This window comes from Microtus pennsylvanicus, chromosome 10 (assembly GCF_037038515.1).
Source record: "Microtus pennsylvanicus isolate mMicPen1 chromosome 10, mMicPen1.hap1, whole genome shotgun sequence".
NCBI classification, from domain to species: Eukaryota; Metazoa; Chordata; class Mammalia; order Rodentia; family Cricetidae; genus Microtus; species Microtus pennsylvanicus.
Window position 1 is genome coordinate 111350704 of NC_134588.1, and position 18068 is coordinate 111368771.

Below are 18068 nucleotides of genomic sequence, written 5' to 3' on the forward strand. Positions count from 1 at the left end.
TTTGGAGTTTTTAGTTAAAAGTTAGTATAAAGATGGGTTGCCTCATCTAGACCTAATAGGAAGGGAGGCACCTAGTCTTTCGACAACTTGATATGCCATGGTTGGCCCATATACATGGGGAGACCTGCCCTTTTCTGAAGAGAAAGGAGGAGTGGGTGGGGTACTGGGGAGGCACTGGGAGGAAGGAGGAAAGGAGGGAGGGAGGGGAAGTGTGGTCACTCTAGGAGAATATTAATCAATGAAAAATTAGTATAAAGATTCCTGAGATAAGAAAGTTAGAGAGCCATTGTGCCAAATCGAGCCACACTCTGGCTCTTACCTATCCACCCTGTCACTGAGTCCTCCTTTGCCTGACAATGCTTTGTAACTGTCCTTGTGCCTCTGGCTCCCCTCTCCGGGTTCTTTGTTCTCCCTGTAGCCTGCTCCACCCTGGAAGCATCTCTTATTTCTCATGTCTGTATTGTTTTGTCATGTGTCTTGCTTACAGAACTAGGAACCCTCTGAAAAGCAGGAGCCTGAGCCAGGCACAGTAGTACGTGGCTTTGATCCTGGCACTTGGGAGGCAAAGGCAGAGATAGGTGGATCTCCGTGAGTTCAAGACCAGCCTGGTTTACATAGAGTTCTAGGTCATCCAGGGCTACGTAGTGAGATGATGTTTACAAAATAAATGAAGGTGTCTGCCTAAAGAACAATTTCCCATGGTATCAGGAGCATGGCCTTTGGCTATCTAGAGAATAAACAGACCAACACCAGCCTTTCTTAGTTGGCTCCTGTCTGTGGATACAATGTGACCAGCTGCCTCACAGTCCCCCAGCTATGACCCCCCCCCCCCGCCCCTTCGCCGAACTATGATGGGTTGTATTCTGGAACCATAAACAAAATAAGCCCTTTCTTTAAAGTTCCTTGTATCAGGTAATTTGGTACAGCATTAAGAAAGTGACTAATACAGAATCCCACGTGAAAGCCGTTGCCTTGACAATACTTAGTAACAACACTGGACGGAGCTCTTTTTTCATCTCTTCCCACGGTTTAAAAGCAGGGCCTTATGTCTGCTTTTGGTTTTGGGTCTCCCCAGGTCACACTTACTGAGACCTTTGGGCCTCTGCATATAAGCACCCCCACCTTTGCCTCCTCCCAGTGAGCCAGCCCTTCCCATGCCGGGTGGGATGCTGAGAGACACAAGGTGGGCATGCATGAAAGTCTGCACACCTGGTCTGATGATTTTACTCTTACCTTCCAAGAGCTGTCAGAGGCCCGGATCAGGGCAGGCAGCAGGTCCTGGAGAAACACCATTTTCTGTTTGAGGATCAGCTCCCTTTGGAGAGCTTCCTAGAAGGAAAAACGTACAGGGGAAGGTTAACCTGGAGGAAGAGTGGGTGTGAGGCTGCCACAGGCATTGCTGTGATACTTACTTTGAGGTACTCAGAGAGTTGGATGATGTCCTAGAGAGAGAGAGAGATGAAGAGGCTCAGGAGGACGTCGGCAGAGAACCAGGGAGCCCTGGCTGGCTTACACAGAGCAGGTCTCTTTTGCCTTGGATCTGGCAGGGTCCTTCTAGGCCCACATCTATGCTCAGGACCCTCCACCACAGCCCGGGTTTATCCCAGAATCCCGGGATACTAGCTCTTAGGGGCCATTTGACCCACACCCCTCCAAACGAGGGTTCTCTTACCTTATCTTGAACTGCGACTCCACAGCTGGGAAGAGAAGGAAAACATGACAGTGGGCCAAAAAAAATGAAATCTGCGAGCACCTGGCATCCCTGTGGAAGAGCAGTAGGGCGGGGAGGGGCTTCCTCCTCCTCCTCCTCAGCTGGGCTGTCCAGTGGAGGTGAGGGATGAAGGAGATGCGAACTGTTGGGGTCAGAACACGAGGGAACTCACTTGGTTTGCTGACTGGCATCACTCTTTACTCTTGGCTGTGCCTCTTCTGCCTTTGTCTGAGTACCTGAGAGACAGACAGGGTGATTCAGCAGGCCGGGAAGGAGGGAGGATGAGGGAGGGATGGGAGAACTGGGCTGCCATTGTAGGTCAGGGCCGCGCTCTCACCCCGGTGCTGTCTGTGTGGCTTCTTGATGGCAGAGTCCTGTGGTGGACAGACGGTCATGTGTGAGGAATGGAGGCTTGAGGAGGAATGGCGCAGGGTCGGGAAAACGGCGGCGCTTGTCCCTGTTACCTGGAAAGCAGAGGAAGGTTACGGAATGCCACTCCGAAGGGCCTTTTAAGCTTTCCAGAGAACTGCAGAGAGAAGAGCCAGAGGCTGGGGATGTTGCTCAGTGCTAGCGGGTTGCTGGGCACATACAAAGCCCTCGGCTCCATTCTCAGCACAGGAAAAACAAACCAAAGTAAAAATGAAACAAAGCAAATGCTAACGACATCTGTGTGGACTGAGTGGTTTTCCCGAAACTCCTGTGTTGAAATTGGAGCGGTTTTTAGGAGACGGAGCCTTTGGGAAGCACTTATGTCTGCACATGGGTCAGTGCCTTCCCAGAAGAACTGCGTAAGAGCGCGCCTGTCTGCCCGCTTTCTGCCATGTGTGCACACGGTGGCGTGACTATCTGCACAGGAAGAGTGTCCTCATCAGATTCCAGATGGACTGGAGTCTTGGGCTTGGACCTGAGCTTCAAAAATGACAAGAAATATATTTCTGCTGTTTCCAGCTACTCCCTGTGTGACATTTGGTCACAGCAGTCCAAATGATACTTTCCACCTAGAAAGCCAAAACCACCCAAGGCTTCACAGCCTCGAGGTCACCTCGGTGCCTGTTCTTTCTTGTCCTGGATGGAGGGAATGTCTGTTATTTTTGTCTTCTCTTCTACAAAATCAAAAAGTCTATGTAGCTAACCCAGCACTAAAAGGCTAAGAAATATCTATGGGATAGCCACGGGCAGACAATTATTTCGCTGCATTTTTCTGTTCCCATTCTTGATACCTCTGCCCCTTTGTCAAGGCCATTCAGAGGCCTTGTTACCATGTAAACAAGCTGTTGGCATGTTATAGGATGGCTGCTCTGGGCAGCCGTGTGGCAGCATGTGCATGCATGCACACATGCATGCTAAGACATGAAGAACACTGGCTTGTGTTCCTGGCATATTCAAAGCATTTAGTAAGTCTCTGGTGAACGATGGTCAAGTAGATGCCGTAACATAGCCGCAGAAGATGTTATAGAGCTTGAGATGCGGCTCAGTGGCAGGATGCTTGCCGACCATGCACAAGGCCCTGAGCATTGAGAGAAGAAAAAGCAGAGTCTGTGAATTACGGTGCACCTGTAATCCCAGAACTCAGGAAAGGGGGGCAGAAAGATCATAAATTTGGAGCCCTCTTGAATTATATAGCAAGGCCGTATCTTAGGGAAAAAAGATCTTATACTAGTTATTGATTTATAATTGTTTGAACAGTTATTTCCTTTCTCCTAACAGCCAGGAGTAGGACCCCCATTTCAAAAGAAATTAAAGACACAGCACAAACCCTAAAGAGCAATGGTTGACGACTGATGGAAACTTGATTGCATGCTGAGGAAGGGGCTTACAGGAATCACTTGTTATTCACCTTCGGCCTTTGTGCTTCTCAGACTCCCACCCCCCGGGTCTAGAGCAGTGTTTTCTTGGACATATCCCACCTGCTGTCCAGGGAAAGCGGTCTTGTTGGCACCAGGCAAGGGCTCCTTGAGGACAGTCACCTGACATGTCCCTCCATCTGTCTTGCGGGAAGGCCCTTGCTCCCTGACGTGGCCTTTCGTTTCATCTTCCAGGTTTCTCCTTCTGAGGAACTGGAGCTGCCGAGCTCTCTGAAGCTGTTCCCTGTGCTGGGTCCTCAGCACCTTCCCTGGCTGGCGGCAGGTGGTCTCATTGCGGCGGCGGCGGCGGCTTTCTCGGATCTCCTGACGTCTTTCACACTTGGCCTCGTAGCTCTCAGCCCACCGAGCCAAGCCAGGGGAGGACTTGGGGTCTGAGCTGATCATGGTGACCTCCCGAGCACCTGTTGTCTTTGGCTTTCAGTTCCTTGAACAGCTGCTTGGATCTGACAGATGCCAAGAGGGAGGAGTCAGAAGATGGGCCAAAAACTGACAATCTATCTCCCCAGGTCAGGGCAGAAATAGCACAGGGCTCCATCCGTGTGTGTGCTGAAAACCCGGGGTGAGGACTCCTGGGCTCAATCCTGCATGAACTGATGGAATCCAGCAAGGCCAGGTTTCTCTAGCACTGATCCCTAAAGTGGGCCGCTCTCTCTGGAGCCTTCTTCTTTGGTTAGATGCCTCTGAGTGAGGGTACACAAGGGACAAATGATACTCGTCACAATGAGCTTACAGCCCTTTGGGTGGCTTGCAGAACTTTGGCCACCTCAGCCCACTTCGTCTTCCAGTCTAAAATGAAAGATGATGTCATCCTGACTGTTCTCTTGGCCACACTATCCCTAAAATAGCTAAGAGGCAGTTCTCGAGACCCAGTGGAGGTCTAGCACAACCCCTCAGGAAGTGATCAGGTTTGTGACTAGCACCCTCTGCCCCATTTCTAGCTCTCAGCAGTCACCTTATGGCTCCGGACTGGCATGGCTCAGGGAACCTGCCCTAATTCCTCCATCGCCACACCCTGACCTTTCTCTCTGTCATCCGCTATGTATCTAGGGCGAGGTGCTGACGTCAGCTGCTGATCAGGTCAGTGTATGGGATGAGCATCTTCCCGATGCTTAGTGTTGGTCCACTGCAGAGACCCTGGCTCAGTGTCACCTCCCTGCCAAGCTCAGTCTGTCTCCAAAACTGCTGTCTGAACTCTCAACAGCAGTCCTCCAACGACAAACCCTAAGAAGCAAGACAAGAGAAACCTGTCCCTAAGGAATGGTCTTTAGATAGGTCACCCTTGGTGCCCCATTAGGTGACTTTACCTGCCATCTCTCTAGTACCTAAACCCTCGTCTTCACCTTCCTCTTGTGGATTTGGCTAGCCTCATTCTGGACTCTGGCAGCCTGGTGGAGTGAGGGCTGGACTCAGAGGACCTACACCCTAGCATCAGAGATTGTTCCCCACCTCCTCTGCCTTCTGGAGCCCGACTGGGTGATGAGGAAGGTCCTCCTCAGAGCTGCTGCCTCTTCTCTATTACCGTTCATCCCACTGCCCTGGAATTCAGCTCCTGGGTGGTCAGAGGAAGTATCCCAGCCTCATCGACCAGGAGGCACTGGCCAGCTCTGACCCCAGAGACTTGTTTATAGGCTGCACAGAATCTGCAGGCAGAGTCCCTATGCTTCATTGTTGGGACTTCGATGTCTATCCTGGCACAAGATAGAATTCTGTGCAGAGTGGCTGCTCTGTCCCTGGTCACTGCACTCATTCACAAGCCTGTGGGTGGACAGTCTCACTCTCCGAGGGGCTTATATAGCCAAGTCCTGGATGCTTTTTGTTACCTGACTCTTGAGGGCAGAGGAGCAGCCTCTGCCTTGGGCAGAGCTTACCCCATGGACTGTGAGCTGGTGTTTGTCCTCCTCATCATCTCTGTGCCTCCCCCAAGGCTTTGCTCTCACTCTCGCTCTGTGGGGTTCTCTAGACTTCCCACCAGTCTCTCTGCTTATTTAATTATGTAGAAAAGGAGCCAAAAGCTCTACACATGTTCTGTGATGGATGGATGGATGGATGGATTGTTGTAATAAAAAAATGTGGTATGCGAGAGAAAGACACAGTGTGACAGAGCTCAGGTGGAGGGGGTTTTATAGGGGAAAGGGAACTTAAAAAGAGAGAGGGGAGGGCAGCCTCTGGGGACAGGGGTAGCAGAAGAGAGAGGCGGAGAGAAAGGGGGGAGGGAAGGAAGGAGGGGAAGAGACAGACAGCAGAGAGGGAGAGAAAGGGAGGGAGGAAGAAAGAGAGGGAGAGAGAGGGAGAGGGAGAGGGAGAGATGGGAGATAGGCATGGCCCTTTTAAATGTGCACAGCAGGGGCTCTTAGTGTCAGGCCACATACAGATGCCTGAATACTAGCATGGATGGATGGATGGGTGGGTGGATGGGTGGATGGATGGGTGGGTGGATGGATGGATGGGTGGATGGATGGGTGGATGGGTGGATGGATGGGTGGATGGATGGATGGGTGGGTGGATGGGTGGATGGATGGATGGGTGGATGGAAGGGTGGATGGATGGGTGGATGGGTGGATGAATGGGTGGATGGATGGATGGGTGGATGGGTGGATGAATGGGTGGATGGATGGATGGATGGATGGATGGATGGATGGATGGGAACTCTTGCTTCGGGGCCAGTCTGCGACTCACTTCCAGGCTGTCACTGCCTACAAAGGGGGGAAACGGTTAAGTGTTGCTAAGCCTCAGGGCTCTCATTAATGAAATGGGGCTAAAATGTCCCGTGAAAGGGATATGAGCATTAAATGATGACATCCACACCATACACCTAGCACTGCCATTATGATAGCTTTTCAAAATAACAGACAGAAAGCATCCTACCTATCCTTGCTGGTGTAAATCAAACGCCCGGGCAAAGCCAGACTCAAGGACACCGTCTGATTCCCCCTAATTCCTTCTCTCAGTTATGAACAGGCCTTATATCTCCATCTTAGAATAATTTTCCTGTGACCTCTGAGTTTGGATTATAAGGACAAAGCGCTTCTCAGTGGTCTGGACGTAACCATCAACTCCAGTAGGTCAGACAGGAAGGCAAAGAACAGGCAGGTGAAGAATGGGTACGGCCTCACGAGTGTGAGGGTTTAGGTTCCTCCCTGTTGGGCCCTACTTCCATATAGGCTTTGTACTGGAGGCAGTTCTCTGGGTTTAGGACCCTCTCGCCTTCTAGACAGGAAGAGGAAACATCTTGTGGGGTTGAGGCAAGGCTGTGGTGACGTCTCTCCCTTCTCGCCATCTAGCTGGTCTGTAGGTCTACTGAAATATGGCTGCTTTACTCTCTGCATCATTAGGACTTAACACCAAGAGGGAAGTTACAGTAGGAATGGTTCCCTAGAAAGAGGAGCATTGCTCGACCCACAGGTCCTCCCACTCCCCGCCACCCCGGTGGGATTTGATGTGGTGCCTGCACGGAACCACATAGCCTTCTGGAATGGTGTGGAATGGTGGCTCACATCAACATAAGAAGGCTGTGGGGGCCGGGCGGTGGTGGCGGACGCCTTTAATCCCAGCACTTGGGAGGCAGAGGCAGGCTGATCTCTGTGAGTTTGAGGCCAGCTTGGTCTAGAAGAGCTAGTTCCAGGACAGGAACCAAAAAGCTACGGAGAAACCCTGTCTCGAAAAATCCAAAAAAAAAAAAAAATGGCTGTGGAAGATCTGATGGACAGGGACTAGCTGCAGAATAAAGGAACTGGTCCTGTGGTTCAAAGAAAGGTCACAAGGCCGCTTGCCCAGGCTTTCTGGAGTCTCCATTGGCAACACGAAGGGTCCAGTTAGAGCCTTGGAGGAAGGGGTAGTACCCACTAGGGAGGGTGGCTCTCCTCCCTGCACAGGGAGGCAGCAGGGCACTGCCCCTCACCTACAGGCTTGTCGTTACCTTTACTAATCTAACAGGTGGAACAGAGCTGTTAGCCGTATCCCAGTGGTTACCCAAGGATGCTTTCTTGGTCACACAAAGCCCAGCACTCAGACCCTACCACCTGCTGCTGTGCAGGAGGCTGGCATGAGCAGAGCCCCTTCTGCCCCAACGTCAACAGACCCAAACCTGGATCCCAAAGCATTGTCATCCACCATTACCTCAGGTCTCAGGTTTTGTCCCTAGTGTCTCTCTGGTCTCAGATGGCCAGGGAAGCAGTCAGTCGGATGTTCTGAGCCCCCTCTCTGGTCTCAGGTGGCCAGGGAAGCGGTCAGTCAGATGTTCTGAGCCCCCTCTCCATTTTCCTCTGGTACCGACATTCTTTTGGCACAGCAGTCTGGTGAAACAGGAAACAGACAAGCCACAGTGCTTGCAAACCTCAGTTCCTCTCCTTGCTCTCAGCAACTTGAGAGGGGCCCCTTCACCCTTGGGGCCTCCAGGGCTGGTGAGGAACTCCATCCCGCCACCCACTCTCCCGCTACCTGATTGGTCTGTGCTCCCCAGCAGTTTCAAGCCAATATCCATTTCCAGGGGTTGGTGATGAGTTCAGTAGGTAGAGTGCTTTCATAGATGCATGAAGCCCCATGTTTCATCCTCAGCACTAAAAACCATACCTGGCAGTGCAGCTCTGAAACCCCGACATCAGGAAGTGGAGGCACGAGAACCAGGAGTTCAAGGTCATCCTCAGCTAGATATTGAGTTCAAGGTAGCTTGGGCTACTTGAAACCCTGTTTCAAAACATTTTGTTGTTGTTGTTTGTTTGTATCGGGGATTATACAGGGATGAGCTCTGGGCCAGATCCAAACCTTGCCATTTCTGTGGTGAGACCCAGGAGGGATGTTTCCCATGCCATCCAGCTATCTGTTCTGGAACCTCCCTTTCCTTTGGGCACCTCTCCCCAGTGTTGACATGTCTGAAGGATCTCTGTGTTTTGAGGAGCTCTAGATCCTTAAGGGGTTCTGGATTCATTTCTTTTTGAAGCAATGTGGAGGGTTGACAGTAAAGGTGGTGGCTAGAAGACAGAAGGTAGATAACCAACATAATCTGGGAGGAAAAGAGAAAAATCCCAGTGAGTTGAACTGAGAAATTTGGGGGAAAATTAAAGAGAACAGATGCATTAGAAAGAAACTATCACAAACAGGCAATCTGGAGCAGCTCAAAATAGATCAGCAGGAAACTGGGTTGGTCCAAGCTCACGAACAGCACTGGGACCTCTGAGCCCTCAGCATGGAGGGGTTAGGCGGTGGATGCGGCTGCTGTGAATGTAGGGTTTGCAGATGTGTAAGGGGGGATGTAAGGAGGCAGTCGTGAGGCAGGCAGTGAGACGCTCACGCAGCTGTGCTAAGTTTCGTTAACATGGAGAAGTTATCACAGTCCTCCTCATGGTTGCTACTTCCCCTCGTGTCTGAAGAGAAAAAAGCAAGAGGCACACAGGTTAGATTCTTACACAGGGGCCCAGGGCGAGAGACACGAGGGAAGACAGGAGATTGTGTTGGAATTGCAGCCGATCTGAACCGTATTAAAAACTGTACAGAAATGTGTACAGAGGTCAATATCCCTCCTAGGGCTGGGTACTCTTTGGGGGCTACACTCGTGCTGCCTGGGCTAGTAGGTTTTTATGTGTGCTCAAAGTCATGTGGCAAGGGCTGGACCCAGGCTTGCTCTGCGTCAAAGCAAGAACTCTTTGTTTGTTTTTGGGTTTTTGAGATGGGGTTTATTTGTGTAGTCCTGGCTGTCTTTGAACTCTGTAGACTAGGCTAGCTTCAAATGCACAAAGATCTGCCTGCCTCACGACTGCCTCCTTACATCCCCCCTTACACATCTGCACACCTCAGACTAAAGGTGTGCACCATCACTGCCAGGCAAAGTCAGAACTCACTTTCTTTTTAAAGGCTTATTATGCATACAGTGTTCTGTCTGCATGTTTGCCTACACGCCAGAAGAGGGCACCAGATCTCATTATAGATGGCTGTGAGCCACCATGTGGTTGCTGGGAATTGAACTCAGAACCTCTGGAAGAGCATCCAGTGCTCTTAATCTCTGAGCCATCTCTCCAGTTCCAAAGCCAGAACTCTTAACCCTGCTCTGAGAATTAATGGTTCATGAAGTTGCCATAGGCTACTGATCTATCTATATGGAAAAAGTGCACATGCACGCATGGACACACACTATCCCTGAGAATAGAGAGTGTATCTTATTTTCAAATATGCATAAAGCATTATAAGATTGACCATGCTGACAGAAAAAAATGTTTTAGCTGAGTGTGGTGGTACATGCTTATAATTCCAGTACTGACCAGGAGGAAAGTGTGCCTGAGGATAGCCTGGGCTAGCTAGTAAGATTTTTTTTTTAAATAAAACAAAAACATAGTCTTTGAAATAAGATTCTCTGGCCATAGTACAATGAAATTAGAAATTAACAATAAAAGTTGGGAATTAAAAAAATATAGATCAGTCTTGAAATATAGAGAATTGAGTCTGAAATTAAGAATCCAGTGAGCACAGTGATAATGGGGACATTAAGACTAAAGTCTGTGAGGCACTGCTGAGGTATGCCCCAAAGCTGCAATCATTTCATTATTTAAATAAGAATAAAATGATTTATGAGCTTACCTACGTTCAAGCAGACTTCTAAAATTGGTCATAAGAACCAAGGAAAGTAGGTAAAAATTAAGAAGGAAAGAAGAAAATGTTAAGTTAGACTAGTGAGCAGGTGTGATGGGATGCAGAAGTTTGTGCACACGTGCAGAGACGCTTGTGTGCATGTGTGTGTGGATGCTTGGATGTTTGTGTGCACGGGTGTGTGGATGCTTGGGCATTTGTGTGCATGGGTGTGTGGATGCTTGGATGTTTGTGTGCATGTGTGTGTGGATGCTTGGGCATTTGTGTGCACGGGTGTGCAGATGCTTGGATGTTTGTGTGCATGTGTGTGTGGATGCTTGGGCATTTGTATGCATGGGTGTGTGGATGCTTGGGCATTTGTGTGCATGTGTATGCAGATGCTTGGGTGTTTGTGTGCATGGGTGTGTGGATGCTTGGGCATTTGTGTGCACGGGTGTGTGGATACTTGGGCATTTGTGTGCATGGGTGTGTGGATGCTTGGATGTTTGTGTGCACGGGTGTGCGGATGCTTGAGCATTTGTGTGCATGTGTGTGTGGATGCTTGGGCATTTGTGTGCATGTGTGTGCAGATGCTTAGTCATTTGTGTGCATGGGTGTGTGGATGCTTGGGTATTTGTGTGCACGGGTTTGTGGATGCTTGGATGTTTGTGTGCATGGGCGATCTTGTGTAGGAGGTGGTGGTATAAATACCAACAGAAAGCAGAACTTAAAAGTGAGTTACTGCCTATTCTAATCAATACAGGAGTAAGGACATACATAAAACCTTAGGAAGCAACCACAGTGTGGTAAAAAATTAATACATCTTGTCATTTTCATCTTACTAACTTTTTAGTCAGAATGATGCTTCATTATAGCATTTACATATGTATGCGATTTCAGCTTGCTCGCACCAACCCCTGATTACTCCTCCTTCGTTCAACCCTTCTTCCCATGGGTTTCCCATTGCTCAGACATGGCCACTTTCTGCTCTCAGATCTTTTACAGAGCATGTGTATTGCTGAGTCTATGTTCTCTATGTGAGAGAGAACATAATTATCCCAACAGTCTTCTCTTCTGTGCCCCCTCCTTTCAGACCTACTTCACCTACTTAGTTCCCTTCTACTTTTATGTCTGTCTGTCTGTTTGTCTGTCTAAACCTAGTTTCCGAAGCCAGGTATAGTATAGCTCACATTGTATTCTAAGCACTTGGGAGGTAGAGGCAGGGAGGGCTGGCATAAATCGGAGGCCAGCCTGGGCTATGAAGTAAGACCCTGCCTCAATATATATATATCTCACAGGAGAGAAAAGACGTGGTTTTTGATTTTTGAATCTGGCCTGTTTCACTTGACCTGATGATCCCTGGCTCATCAGTTTCCCTGCAAACGGCATAAGAGTCAATTTGCATAACTGTGCTGCTGATGGCTTTGCAAACCAGAATCAAATGGATTCAAGAAAACCAGATGCACGGAGAGAGTCTCATCCGCAGCTGGCCTCTTAGGGTAGGGAGGGAAGGTTTAATCAGCCTATTGACCAAAGGAAAGCTTTACCCTGGGCTAACTGGACACTCTTATCTGGCCACTAGGGCCTCCCTTCCGGGAGCTTCCGAGACTCCTTCATTCGGCCAGCTGATTGCTTCTTTCTCGGAAAATGGTATTGTTAATCAGAGTTGTTCATTCTTGGAGTTTCTCCCAACTGGCCCCTGTTTCTCAGCAATGCATTCTCAAGCCCAAGTAATTTACTCTAGAAGAAAGTCCCAGACAGTTTTTTATTAGTATTTAGTGGTACCTGTGGTCCTTGCTGTAGTGTGGCTACCCGCAGAGGTCCATATCTCAGAGAATCCTAGGAATGGGCTTAGCGGGAGGAAGTTAGGTTGTTGGGAGCATGTCCTTGAGGGGAGAGAGCCATCTCGGCTCTTCTATCCACTTTTCACTTCCCAGTCATGAGGTGAGCTTTTGCCCCATCATGAAGTTATGAAAACCACAGTCCTGGTAGTGTCTGAGGTAACCAATCACTGACTGAATCTTCCAAATTCTTGTCTCTTCATAACTGATTTTCTTGGGAGTCTATTAAGGTACAGGGAAGCTGACTGACATATCCCGAATCTCACAGGAGGTCCCAGCGTGGGCAAACTGTTGTCAGGTTCTCATAGGGTTTGCTCTTTGGTTTTTCAAGGGTGTTGATGGTCAGTTTAATCAAGTGTCCACATTTCTGAGGCAGTGTATCTTCCACTCCTCAGGAGGGAGGCAATGTTCCTTGTTTCCTACATTTGCAAGGTTGCCTGCCATTCCCGTCTGTGGCAGAACAGACTCTCAGCCCTCTGTGGGGTCTGTGGGGGCCTTGTTGGCAGAGCATCTCTTAGATATAAAAGCCTCTTATGTTTGTGTAAGAAATGTTTAATCTAAGCAAGAACTGTCTTTGTTGTATAGATTCTGGGGGGTTGTGAGGCTACAAGGGAGGCAACCGCTGATAACAAGAACCTGCTTAATATCCACCGAACCTGCAGGAGGTCGAGTTTCATCTGCAGAACCGCGTAAACTGGGCGTGGGGGTGTCCACACATAATCCTAGCACTCTGGAGGTGGAGGCAGAAGGATTAGGAGTTCAAGGTCGTTCTGTTTTACGTAGTTAACCTGAAGCCAGTCTGTATGACTTAGTTTAAAAGATTGCATCAGAACCAGAACCATGAACTTGCACAAAGTCCACTGCACCCCCCCCCCCCCCGCTTACATACACACACACACACACACACACACACACACACACACACACACACCTTCTGCAAGGGCAATGCCCTGCTGTTTGTTTAATTTTGAACAGATGCCACCCTTGTCTTTGGCCTTTGGCACTAGGATTACTTCAGAGAGCTCATCTAATCCTCATTTTGCTTTTAAAGACTCTGCTCACCTCACCTCCAACTGCCTCATGGTTTACGTGGTTTATTGTTCCTGCCATGGTGCTAGTCCTGAATCGGCAGAGCTAAGGAATCTATCTGCTCTTTAGCTCAACGGTGCTGAAGGCCTGAAGGCCTGTCACCGTGCACCAACGACAAGGCCTGTTCTTAGGGTCCAGCTGTGCAGAAGATGAGTTACCTTTTGTTCTAGGCTGATAAGAAGGGTGAATTCTTGGCCTTAATTTTAGTATCTCGTAGGGTACAGCCTTAGGCCTGGCATAGCGTTTGTAACATATAAATGGGCACACATATGTAGTATGATTAACTGACAGAAAAGCAAAGCAGAAGGCAGGCTGACTAAAGCAGGCCTTCCAGTAACCATCTGGGAGACACAGGACAAAGATGATGTCAGTTTTCAGAGCAGCTCGGTGTCTGTTGCCTCCCCCTGGGCGGAGGGTGGGGTGCTGTCAGAAAAACACAAGTTTGCTCATGCGTTAAGCATCCCCCCTCATCCTACATATGGAAAATGCACCTCCTCTTCTCCAGGCTATGTGAGCCGTCCAGTAAGTGCTTCCTTCCACTTGCTTGTTTCATAGGAGCCGTTTCCCCACATGGCCTTCGAGGTCAGAACCCTCACTGGTGGCTTTAGCTCAGAGTCCCAGGGACTCAGCCAAGGTGACTCCACTTTCTGATTCTGGAGACGTGGGTACTAGAGGATGATGGTTGTTTAATAGCGTTTCAGTATTATTTACCAAACAGGCCCGCCCTCAGTGAAAACCATCCTAATGATGTCACAAGTGGCATCCCACTCCAGAGGGAGTCTCCTCCTCAGAGCCCTTTCAAGCCTGTTCTTATTCAGCATCATCTGTCATGGGCAGCAGTGTAGGGGAGTTTCCCTGAAATGAAGCCACCAAAGCACAGGGGGGCGTATACTATGCTACCAGCCTGTGGGGGGAAGGTGGGCACCCTGAAAAATGTCTGGGAAACATTCGGAATCTCCCGCTTTCTCTCTCTCTCTCTCTCTCTCTCTCTCTCTCTCTCTCTCTCTCTCTCTCTCTCTCTTATAAAGTATAACATAGCACCATCAAAAGATTCCTTTTTACAATTTCATGTAGCCCAAGCTGCTCTTGAACTTCTTATCCTGCCAAGCCCTGGGATTGTAAGTGTGTATACCACCATGCTTTGCTTAAAGAGACTTTAAGCGGAGCAGCAGTGACTCACGCCTGTAATCCCAGCACCCAGGAGGCAGAGGCAGGCAGATCTCTCTGAGTTTCAGGACAGCCTGGTCTATAGAGCAAGTTCCAGGACAGCCAAGACTACACAGAAAAACCCTGTCTTGAGAAAAAAATTTAAAAAGCCTACAACTCAGCACAGGAAGTTCCATGTCCATCGTCTCCTGGCTTGTTTTCATGTATCGGGACCCAGCATTGCGTTTGTTACTTAAACTTGGCACGACATTATATATATGTTCCATGTCTTCATAATTTTCTTTTTAAAATTGTTTTTATTGATCTATTTATTTTTCTCCACTCCCTTCCTTCTGCCTTCTCCCATGATCCCGTGCTCCCAATTTGTTCAGGAGATCTTTTCTTTTTCTACTTCCCATGTAGATTACACCCATGCATGTCTCTCTTAGGGTCTTCTTTGTTGTCTAGGTTCTCTGGGATTGTGATTTGTCGACTGTTTTTTTTTTCTTTTTTGGATTTTTCGAGACAGGGTTTCTCCGTAGCTTTTTTTTTTTTTTTTGGTTCCTGTCCTGGAATTAGCTCTTGTAGACCAGGCTGGCCTCGAACTCACAGAGATCCGCCTGCCTCTGCCTCCCAAGTGCTGGGATTAAAGGTGTGCGCCACCACCGCCCGGCTGGTTTTTCTTTACTTTATGTTTAAAAGCCACTTATGAGTGAGTACATGTGATAATTGTCTTTCTGGGTCTGGGTTACCTCACTCAATATGTTTTCTAGATCCATCCATTTACTTACAAATTTCAAGATGTCATTATTTATTTATTTATTTTTTGCCATGTAGTACTCCATTGTGTAAGTGTACCACATCTTCTTTATCTGTTTTTCAATCAAGAGGCATTTCATAATTTTCACCTTTAGGGGTGTTTAATGATTTATTTACTATTGGGCTGCCGCCATGGCCCCAGCTTCACTCACAGCAATTATTAACCACCAGTGACCCAACACAAACACGTCTTAGTTCACGCAGTTCAGGTGAACATGGCTTCGGTGTTCTAAGGGTCCAGCAACTCAGAGCTGAGATAGCTGTCCCCTACAGAGCACCTCTGTCACCTGCTCCTCACGCTCTTTCACAGAGCTAGCCTGGGACACAGGTTACAGAAGACCTGGGGAGCTGGACTGCCTTGGCTTGAGTTGGACTGGTTTTACCATGAGAGCTCATTCGCAGAAAAGTATCCAACCTCTGGGCCATTTGGCTCCTTCACTGTTAATAGTCATAGCAGTAATGATGGCGTAGATTCGGGTGCAGCTCTGGGGCACAGTGGGCTCAGCCCCGGGTCTATCCTTAGTACCAGGTGTTGGGGAGACCTTATTCTACTGAAATGATACCATTCACAGAACACTCAGTAGGGGCTGGGATGTGGCCCAGTTGGAGAGAGCTTGTCTAACATGTGTGATGTCTGACTTCAGTCTCTGACACCATGTGGCCTATGACCCAAAAGTCCAGGAGGCAGAGGAAGGAGGGTCAGAGTTCAAGGTCATTCTTAACTACGAAGTGAACTCAAAAAACAATCAACCAACTAGCCAACCAAACAGCCAACCAAACAGCAGTCAGACATAACTGTCACACTGCAGCAGTGATACCTGCAGTTGAGACCATTGGCTTGTGACTTAACAGACTCCTTCAGATCTGTCTCTTTGTGACAACCAAGGAGCCACTTGGGGAACTAGTGCACTCTGTCTGATGTGCTTTTTAAAGATTAATTTTAATTAGTTCACAAAGAAACGTGCTGTGGGACAATGGTCTTTTATCCTATCACTTGTATTATTTTTAATAAAATGCTCATTGGCCAGTAGCCAGGCAGGAAGTAGAGGCAGGGTGACAAGAACAGGTGAATTCTGGGAATAGGAAAGTTCAGTCTTCAGTCATGACCCAGATGCAGAGGAAGCAAGATGTGACTGCCTTGCTGAATAAGGTACTGAGCCATGTGGCTAACACAGATAAGAATAATGGGCTAGGGGCTGGAGAGATGGCTCAGTGGTTAAGAGCATTGCCTGCTCTTCCAAAGGTCCTGAGTTCAATTCCCAGCAACCACATGGTGGCTCACAACCATCTATGATGGGATCTGGTGCCTTCTTCTGGCCTGCAGGCATACACACAGACAGAATATTGTATACATAATAAATAAATAAAATATTAAAAAAAGAATAATGGGCTAATATAAGTTATAAGAGTTAATAAGAAGCCTGAGCTAATGGGCCAACCAGTTTATAGTTAATGTAGACCTCTGCGTGATTTCTTTGGGACTTAACGACTGTGAGAACTGGGCAGGACAGGAACCTCTGTCAACAGAAACGGGTTTCATTATCGCACACACACATTTATACCTTTGCTTTGTTCCTACTTGATATAATGCTATAAGTATAGCCATAAGAACCAATCATCTGGAAGATTCGTAAGCATATGGCCTCACATTTCATAGGATGACACCAAAAGTTAAAACATTCTTTTTAAAATTCATCTAACACAACCCAATTAACCAAGTTCTTCTTTTCTCTTAGACAGGGTCTCATGGGGCCCAGGACAAACTCACTGTACCATTAAGGACTTGAGTTTATGGTCTCCCTCCTCCCAAGAGCTGGGATACAAGTGTGCACCTCACAACGGGTTTCATGTGGCGTGGGTATGGAACCCAGGGCTTTGCAAGGCCAGAGCTACCATCTGAGCTACTCCCCTACCCCCTAGCTAAGATCTTTAAAGAATGCCTGCCATGTGACTGTGCTTGGGAGAAAGATTTGAAAGGCTTCCCAATGTCTTCTGAAGAAGAGTTTGCAGTAGTCAACTGAGGTGACTCTAGGGAATCTTTTTTTTTTTAATTTTAATATTCTGTACAGACAGGAGTAAATGTGAACATGAAAAGTTTAAGATTTGATTTGAAACCTCCATCTGATTTAAATGTCAATTAAAAAACAGAACAAAACACACTAACCACTATGAAAACAGGCCAATTAGGATCGTACAAGAACAAGAAAACCAAACTCTTCATAATAAAGCACATCCAACTGTGAAGAGAGCTGCTCCTGGCGTCTTCCCATCCCTGGCTTCTGTGCACTTATGTGCAGCACACTGTTTCCACGGATGAAAGCTTCCCCGCATTATTCTTCCTCCTCCGTCTGTTCCAGTGCTGTATTCATGGAGCCATGCAGGCAGGCCAGGACCCCAGGATTTAGCTTCACCACAACGGGGCCCTCGGATGGTCCGCTTTAAGAAGTGCCTGGGGGTTTGCTTCTGCAGACTCGTTCTTAATGATCCCGGGCCTCCGACTCTCAGGATTCTTTTTTTCTTTATTGAAAAAAAAAATTTCCCCCTCCTCCCAGCCTCCCATTTCCCTCTCCCTCCTCTCACTCCTCTCCCCCTCCCCCCCCCACTCCTCTCCCCCTCCCTCTCCAGTCTGAAGAGCAGTCAGGGTTCCCTGCCCTGTGGAAAGTCCAAAGTCCTCCCCCCTCCATCCTGGTCTAGGAAGGTGAACATCCAATCTGGCTAGGCTCCCACAAAGCCAGAACATGAAGTAGGATCAAAACCCAGTGCCATTGTCCTTGGCGTCTCATCAGCCTTCATTGTCCACCATATTCAGAGAGTCCGGTTTTATCCCATGCTTTTTCAGTCAAAGTCCAGCTGGCCTTGGTGAGCTCCCAATAGATCAGCCCCACTGTCTCCGTGGGTGGGTGCACCCCTTGTGGTCCTGACTTCTTTGCTCATGTTCTCCCTCCTTCTGTTCCTCATTGGGACATTGGGAGCTCAGTCTGGTGCTCCAGTGTGGGTCTCTGTCTCTATCTCCATCCATCGCCAGATGAAGGTTCTATGGTG

At 48.4% G+C, this 18068-nt stretch overlaps 2 protein-coding genes across 8 annotated transcripts in view; one reads left to right on the plus strand and one right to left on the minus strand.

Moving 5' to 3' along the window:
• Traf3ip3 (TRAF3 interacting protein 3) overlaps nt 1-7949 on the minus strand; it is a 28125-nt gene extending 20176 nt beyond the window's left edge. Inside the window, exons 1-7 of one of the 2 annotated variants that reach the window (XM_075989525.1) lie at nt 7693-7949; nt 3619-4019; nt 2049-2175; nt 1884-1947; nt 1673-1697; nt 1413-1442; nt 1234-1329 (exon numbers count right to left, since the gene is read on the minus strand). In XM_075989525.1, coding sequence (XP_075845640.1) covers nt 1234-1329; nt 1413-1442; nt 1673-1697; nt 1884-1947; nt 2049-2175; nt 3619-3960 — 684 coding nt within the window. In that variant the 5' untranslated portion in view covers nt 3961-4019; nt 7693-7949. The remainder of the gene's footprint in view (nt 1-1233; nt 1330-1412; nt 1443-1672; nt 1698-1883; nt 1948-2048; nt 2176-3618; nt 4020-7692) is intronic. The other variant, XM_075989524.1, reaches the window with a different exon arrangement.
• C10H1orf74 (chromosome 10 C1orf74 homolog) overlaps nt 1-18068 on the plus strand; it is a 126852-nt gene that overhangs the window by 22238 nt on the left and 86546 nt on the right. For 5 of the 6 annotated variants that reach the window (XR_012912131.1, XR_012912132.1, XR_012912133.1 and 2 more), the window contains one exon: nt 3751-5780. The exons of the other annotated variant lie outside the window; for it this stretch is intronic. The gene's annotated coding sequence lies outside the window, so the exon portion shown is untranslated. Of the gene's footprint in view, nt 1-3750; nt 5781-18068 lie in introns of those variants that run through there. 6 annotated transcript variants of the gene reach the window in all.